The following is an 8,302-nucleotide window of genomic DNA, read 5'->3' on the forward strand; positions in this document are numbered from 1 at the left end:
CGGACAGGATTAGATTTCTCAGAGGACTTCTGAGTTACCTGAAATGCAGTAATTATCTGATTCACGAACAAATGTAAAAACAATTAGTTAGTTTGTGGTTTTGACTCAAAAAAGATCTGGTTCATAAGAGTCATTTGTTAATGAAGCCGACTACACTGGCGTCTGCGTGCGCGTGCAACCAGCATGCACCGTTTATTAAAAGACGTGTTTTTGCCATTATTTTGCGTTACTCTGTCATCGCCGCGGCTGAAAAGTAGCTCATGAAACACTGCTTACATTTATATTTTATTCTGTGATAATGCAGTTGCCCCTCCGCTAGATCCGCCCCTGCGTTGAGGAACAGTGAAAGTAAAGCTTCTGGAAACAAACGCTCCTCAAAAGATCCTGAGGATCAGATTTGAGACTCTAAAACATGATTGATGGAGAATCAAGTAAAGCTGAGCTGCTTCAGTCCGGTAAGTGTTCATCTGGAAATATGACTAAAGTTATTCTGACGTAATAAAACTCAGTCAAGGTTTGACAGCAGAAAGACACGTGAAGCACCAACTGAAGCTGGACGTTGGTACAATTACACTACTTTTACTGGATAAAAAACTCTAAACTATCAATCAGAGACAGAAGACATGAGGAGATCGAGTGTGAAACAGTTTTAACAGCAAAGTTTTGATCATTGTAGCGTCTGGACCAATCAAACACACAATTTTTCATTTGATATATTTCCCCATGAGCTGATTCGCAACATCATAGAAATTCTTAGAATTTCTTAGAAGTCTTAGAAATTTGAGTGTCAAATATGATACAGTAGGTTTCATAGGGTTAAAAGTCACACAGGTTTAGAGCAACAGTAAGCGATTACAGAATGATCATGTTTTAGTGCTGTTTCTCTATAACAAGCCATAATCTTCAGGAGAGATGCAGTACAGTGGAGCTGCACAGAAAGCAAGATGGAGACAGATAAAACGACAGAGAGAGAGAGAGAGAGGTGACTTTGAGAAGCTGGACTCAGCCTCATGCCAAGCGTCTCTCTCTCTCTCTCTCTCTCTCTCTCTCTCGCTGTCACCTAATCCTCAGTCCGACGGGTCGGTTATGGGAGCGTTTGGTTGAGGCGGGTCAGTTACCCGCTATCACAGGGCTTTAATCTGAGCGGCCGCCTCCTAAACTGGCTGTGAGCGCGGTGCCAGGCGCTGGCATCCCTGAGAGAGACAGCTAGAGGTTGTCTGTACATGGATGGGCACTTCACAGCTCGGCGGGGCGGGGGAGGAAGGGGCATCGCAGCAGCTGCTCGGGGCATATGGGCAGAATTCATTAAAAAGCCCAAAAAAGCTCAAGTGAGGAGACAGAGAGACAAAGTACAGCAAGTGTGTGTGTGTGTGAGTGTGTGTGTGTGTGTGTGTGTCTGAGTGAGTGTGTGTGTGTGTGTGAGAGAGAGAGAGTGAGAGAGAGTCTGTGAAATAGCATTACCAGAATACACTTATACAAGCTCCTGTCCACATGAGGTGTAAATCCATCCTCAGGCCACAGGAAGTGGAGACTGATCTTCCCGCTCTTCTTGATCCCAATCCGTTTGGAGTTCAGAGGAGACCTCGGTGAACAGATGATGCCAATCCCAGCCCACGTCCTCCTGCACAGACACCACCAAACCATCACAGCAGCTTCACAGAGAGAAAACGGATTTAAAGGAACAGTTCACCTAAACATGAAGCTTCTGTCCTCATTCTCTTACACTCAGGCCGAGGAACACATTGTCGGAGAAATCTTTATTTTCATATAATGTGATATAATTACATAATTATTATATAATTCCATATAATTCGTAGTAAGCATGTGATGTCTGTCAAGCTCCAAATGATTGAAAAAACGCAAGAGTAAAGCAGATTCCACTTCCTCACACTTAGAATATAGTACACAAATCATATGCACTTCTATGGTGCTTCTTTAAATAAGTTTGATTAATAATTTTAATCTTTGTCTTAAAATACTGTCATTGTATATAAAAATGAGAGGGTTCCTCAAAATATCTTTGACATTCAAACTGTGATTTCAAGTAATTTGATTCAAAACTATGATTGAACTATTAATCACACACACACTATTATGGTTTTATTATAGCTTTTATTTGTATTATATTCATTTTTATGAACACTTTTTGTAATTGTTGCTTACGTTTTAGTATTTTTGTTACGTGCTTTTGTCATTGTAATAATTATTTACTATTATTTAAAAAATTAGCTCCATTTTTCAGTTTCAGTAATTTTAGTAAGCAGCATTTCTATTTTTTGATAAAGTTTTTCATCTAATATATATATTTGGTTCTGTTTCAACTCTATTTAAATAGTGGAGAATAATTTGTAAGTTTATTTTTAGTTAAAAATGTTTACAATACTGTGTAAAATATGTTTTTATTTTTAAATTCTCTTTTAACCATTTTAAAGCCATTTAAAACAAATACATAACATACAAGACATTATACTGAATATTATCAAAAAGCTAAAAAAATATTGAGATTCTTTAGCTCTAGACATGACCATTAAAAGATTATAGTCAGATATTAAATAATTAATTACTTCATCTGGATATGGATAATTTCACAAGAAATGTACTTTCTTTTAAATGAATCACGGTCACATGAATCATATGCTTTTTTATTGTTTTGATGTTTTTGGTTCTTGTCATAATGGACGGTCATTCTATATAAAAGAGTAAAGGTTCTTCAAAATATCTTCTTTCATGTTTCACAGAAGAAAGTCATATGAGTTTGAAACAACGTGAGGGCGAGTAAATGAAGACAGAGCACTCATATCTGGGTGAACTGTCCTGTAACACATTGTGGGACAGTATGAGATGAAGAATGCTGCTGGTGACTTCATAAATCTGTTGTCTGACCCTCTTACACGGCCTAGAAAGAGCCGGACAGACGCTATATTTACTGGCAGAGCTCACCTCTCTCACCTCCGGCTCTGGGGCTAAAACCTTCGTGAGCAGCTTCAGGTCAATCTCTCCATCCTGAGAAACATTCAATACAGATAAAACATTAGCCAAGCCATTACTGACAATACTGCAGCTATGCAATATAATGCCAGGGTAGTCCAAAAAACAGACACTGTAGGACGTGAAGGATGAATTAGGCAGTAACTTTATGCTGCCTTACAAGATCCTCGATTTGGACAAAGCCACAGTCGGTGTTGTTTAGGAATGATGGGTGAGTGTCTCACCAGGGTTTGAAAAGCCAAGTATTTCATGAGGTCGTTGTCCAGGTCTCTGTAGGTCATAACTCTGTTCACCTGGATACTGCAGACAAGAGAGATCCATAAACATGTGTCTGTCTTTGGCATCTCAAAGACTATTTTATCCTCCTTTTAAATTGCTGATAGATGACCAGATGAAATTCTGAGACGCTTCAGCTCCATCGATCCAATTAAGAATGTATTTAAACTCAGACTAAATATTATGAGAAACCTTAGACATGAACACTGATTGTTAAACTCATTACTCATGAGGCACTTCAACAGTTTGCACATATCCAAGCATTTTTGACAGATATGTGTGCACAGGCTTGTGTTAAGACATTCATTAAACATGTCTAGAGCAAATAAAAAACAAGGGGATCATCATATTTTGGGGTCACTGGCACCAAAAACCCTCCAATTGTCATTTTACCTATGTGTTTAAACCTTAAGTAAACATCATATCATATATCCAGCAGGAATGTTAATGGAAATAAAGTATCTTTATTAATTACCAAAGTGCCTTTTAAGCTAGCATATAGACAGTTTAATTAACTTACGTAAGCTTCTCAACAAGAACAAGCAGATCTTGAAGCATATGAGAGTTTGTTTTCTTGATGATGACTACTGTTTAGACTGTAGGATACCTGGGTGGAGCAGCGATCTGCATGGTGAGGTCTTCCTCTTGAACATCCTCCAGGTCTGGAATCACTGGGATGTCTAGAAAATGCAGGTGAAATGTGTTAATCTTGCTAATAGTTCAATGAAAAATACAAGACATTTCATGTAACTACCTATAATATTATGGTGGCAGAGATAGCTCAACGTGCTGCAACTGAAGAAAACACAAAAAAACACACTGAAAAAACAACAGCAAATTAAGAAAACATCTGCATATTGTAATGTTGCAAGAATGTAAACAAGCAGGCAGAGACGTGGATCTATATGCATGGTTTTAATAAAGACAGAAGGTAAACAAATGACAAGGAACAATGGGAACAAAAAACCAGAAACACAGGTAAAACAGCAAACATACGTTCAACAACTGACAAGGAACAAGTGAAACACTAGGGCTATATATACACACAGGAGAACAAAAGGACTGATGAGTTACTATGGGAACAAACCAGGTAGGGGTGTGGTCAATGAATAACTATGGAAATGAGGGTAACTATGGAGACAAACAAGGCACACAGCAAACAGGGACAAAGCACACATAGGGAAAATGTAACAATGTGCTGCAAATTCAAATACAGAAACATGCTGCAAATGCTTACAACGCAACCAAATACAGAAACACGCTTGTTGGTCGCACTGTGAGTATTTGCAACACGTTTCTCTATTTGGTTTCATTGTGAGTATTTGCAACACGTTTCTGTATTTGGTTTGTTGTGAGTATTTGCAGAACGCTTCCATATTTGGTTGCATTGTGAGTATTTGCAGCATGTTTCTGTATTTGGTTTTGTTATGTGTATTTGCAGTGTGTTCCTGTCTTTGTTTCGGAGTATTTGCAGTGCATTTCCGTATTTGGTTGCATTGTGAGTATTTGCAGTACGTTTCTGTATTTGGTTGCGTTGTGAGTATTTGCAGTACGTTTCTGTATTTGGTTGCGTTGTGAGTCTTTGCAGTACGTTTTTGTATTTGGTTGCATTGTGAGTATTTGCAGTACGTTTTTGCATTTGGTTGCGTTGTGAGTATTTGCAGTACGTTTTTGTATTTGGTTGCGTTGTGAGTCTTTGCAGTACATTTCTGTATTTGGTTGCGTTTTGAGTATTTGCAGCGCATTTCTGTATTTGGTTGTGTTGTTAGTATTTGCAGCACATTGTCAAACTGATGAAGATGTTTTTTTAATTTGCTGGTGTTTTTTTTCTATTTTCACGTGTTTTGTTCAGTTGCAGTATGTTGAGCTCTCTCGGCCAACGTAAAGCTGATGCTGATAAATAACTGTCTTCTGAAGCAAAAAAAATAAAAAATAGGTGTGTGTAAAAAAATTCAACAAATATTTAAAATGTGCTGCCATGAACTCAGTCAGAAGCAATGGTTTGTAGTTAAAAAGTTTAAAATATTATTAATTTACTCATACGCACCTATAGTTTTGCTTTAAAAGACATTGATTCATCAACGTCGTGTGAATTACCATGTGCGCTTTGCGTGGTTTTTGAAGCATAATTTTTGAGGGTCCCATCCACTTGCATTATATGGACTCACAGAGATGGATTATTTGTCTTAACATTTCATTCTCCATATCTGTTCATATGAAGAAATAAAGTTATAAACATCTGGGACGACATGAGGATGAGTGAATTTTCATTTTTAGGTGGAGTACCCCATTGAATGGTTCACAATGGTTCTGCGTGGAAACAAAGGTTATTTTGCGTAACATGTAGCTAGTAAGCAATAAATATCTCTTTTTTTGAGGTTGTAAATAAAACAAAGATTACTGAAGTACATTTTACAAAAAAACTTTCAGCCTTTCTACTTCAAAAATGTTATGTTTAATTCAATGAGTTACTTGCAGTTTCTCTGTAATTATTTGAGAAAAGTACTAGTGATTTGTGAGTGAAAATTTGTCATGCACAGCACACTAATGTTAAGCTTCAGGCCTCAATCATTCATTCAATTATTTACACTAGTCAATGTAAGTTTACAAAAGCAAACCTGACTTATTATAATTGGCTTGCATATATTTAAATTACATGTTTATTACAGTCAGATTTATTTACTTGCCAAAGCCAGTGTTTTTCGGTCTTGGGGCCTGATTATGGATTTAAACCAACCATGTGAGCGGTATGAAGTTTTTTCTCAAGACGCACTCGGCCATATGCTGCAGCTACTGCGGGTGTTACAGCGAATTGCAGCATTTCCCACAATCCCCGCAATCATCACAGATGCTGTCTGTCTCCTCGGCACGGCTCTGTTTATATTGTGTGTGAACTGGCATTTGATTTCCTCCCTCTCTGTGTTTCTCTCACTCTCGCACTGACATCCTCTTCCGCGCTGCCCCCTGTCACAGCGACCAGGCGGCCATGAATATTCAGTGATCAAGACAGTATCTCTTCCCGCTGTGAGGTGGCGCTCCGGCCAGGGGCTCCCCAGAAAGCACCCCCCCACCCCAACACACACTCACGCTCGTCCCGGCGCTGAGCATTTGGGCCCTGTCAGCGGCGCCCACCCTCAGGACCCTTCAGGCCAGAGCGGCGACCTCCGTGTCCATTCGGGCCGGGCTCCAGGAGCGCAGGCCTGCCTGCGAGCCCATCTGTGAGGGGTCGGAAGTCACGGCGCGCCCTGGCAGGAGCCGCGGTGCCAAGAACCACGTGCCCGCTGCCCGGAACAGTGGGAACCCGCTTTAATTGGCAAAACTCGACAGGACAGAGCGTGGCATCTCTCCCAAAGAAGGACAAACTTTCACAGCCCTTCTCCTCTTTTTGGACAGACTTCTGCTGGAGTGCGTTCAGGTGTGCCATGAGAGCGCACAATTACAAAATCACCGTCAAACACAGTATGACAGTGCTAAGAAAGTAAAAGAAAAGCTTTGTTAATAAAACCAGAGGCTGATAAATAAAACATGAACAAAACTTTTGTCACATTCACCACTCAAAGCTGAACAGCTCAAAACCGACACGACTGGAATAATAACTATAAAAACAAACTTGCAGTCACTTTACATTCTGTACTGAACAAAGTGGCAAACACTTTTATTTTTAAATAACTTTATGACTTTATATGGATACTAAGTCGTTAACAAACATTATTACATTATGTAAAGGAACAGTTCACTTTTACGAGCAGCTCTGACATTCTGCTAAACATTTTCTTAGAGCACAGATGTATAAAATGTCACTCAGATGCAATGCAGTTTCACACTGATTAACCCTGTAAAGCCTGAACACTTCATTTTATTCAGAGATTAAAAAAACTGAGCAAAAATATGATTGCCAAAAAGTAAGATGAACTTCTCATTATAATGTAAATCAATTAGATCTTTACAACAGTATAGCAAATACTGACATAAAATGATCTAAATATCAGTCGTCACTATATCTCCACTAATCTGTCTTAGTAAGATGACATTTAAATGATCCAAACATATAATGCAATGCAATCCAATGATGATTGAGAGATGAACCAACAATCGTTCCTCAAAAGCCTGCAGATCATATTTGAGACTCTGAAAAATGATGTCTGGATAATCAAGTAAAGCCGAGCTGCTTCAGTCCAGTCCATGTTCATAATTTAGAGACCTTAAGTGGCTTATCAAATATGAAACGGTAGGTTTTAAAGGGCTAAAAGTGCTTAAAACATTCCCTTTACATTCAAACAGTGTTGAGACATATTGGTAACACGTTGTAAAAACTTTCATTAATAATCTAATCATGGAAATGTGAATTAGTGTTCACTAAGTAAAAGCGCTGATAGCGATGTGCTGAAACCTCTAAAACTGAGTACTAAAGCTGAGTGTGTTTGTGCTCCAGACACGAATGATTCCTCAAATCATGTTGAAGAGGAGAGTGTGTTTCTAGTTTACTAAGTGATCAACGTTTACACCTGCTGGATCAGAAAACAGCTGAAAACTCTCAAGGACACACACTGAAAGAATCTACAGACCAGATGATCACAGAGACGTAAAGCCAGAAAAGAGCCCCCTAGCAACCGCTCTGAATACCCTAGTGACCACACAGCAAACAAGCTAACAACTGTAAACCAACATTCTCACAACCTCAGCACAACATTTTGCATTAATAGGCAAACCCCATTCACTTTTTTTTTCTATGTTAAAAAATGAGTTACATCATATAACTCTTAAGGCTAGCTCACACTACACTGACTGAACGTGCAATCTGTTTATGGAGCTGTAGAATGTAGTAAGCAGTGACAAACTCTGGTGATGATTGTCAGTACAGTGTAAACCAATCTAAAAATCATTGTGCATTCAAATAACTAGAAATGTATGAAACTTTGATTCATGTATGTCTAAATGCATTCATATTCGGAGACAATTTGAAAAATATTTGTCACAAATCGTCACTTACTATAAAGTAAGACTTTAAAAAAAAAAAAAAAAAAAAAAGTTTTATTCA

At 38.5% G+C, this 8,302-nt stretch overlaps 1 protein-coding gene across 1 annotated transcript in view; it reads right to left on the reverse strand.

The window, feature by feature from the left end:
• Positions 1 to 1,510: 1,510 nt before the first annotated feature.
• Positions 1,511 to 8,302, reverse strand: part of LOC107688076 (intraflagellar transport protein 43 homolog) — a 32,678-nt gene continuing 25,886 nt past the window's right edge. Inside the window, exons 5-8 of the mRNA XM_016485627.1 lie at positions 3,872 to 3,944; positions 3,213 to 3,288; positions 2,941 to 3,003; positions 1,511 to 1,621 (exon numbers count right to left, since the gene is read on the reverse strand). Coding sequence (XP_016341113.1) covers positions 1,511 to 1,621; positions 2,941 to 3,003; positions 3,213 to 3,288; positions 3,872 to 3,944 — 323 coding nt within the window. The remainder of the gene's footprint in view (positions 1,622 to 2,940; positions 3,004 to 3,212; positions 3,289 to 3,871; positions 3,945 to 8,302) is intronic.

The sequence above is a fragment of the Sinocyclocheilus anshuiensis genome, unplaced genomic scaffold (genome assembly GCF_001515605.1).
Source record: "Sinocyclocheilus anshuiensis isolate Anshui unplaced genomic scaffold, SAMN03320099.WGS_v1.1 scaffold757, whole genome shotgun sequence".
Lineage (NCBI taxonomy): Eukaryota > Metazoa > Chordata > Actinopteri > Cypriniformes > Cyprinidae > Sinocyclocheilus > Sinocyclocheilus anshuiensis.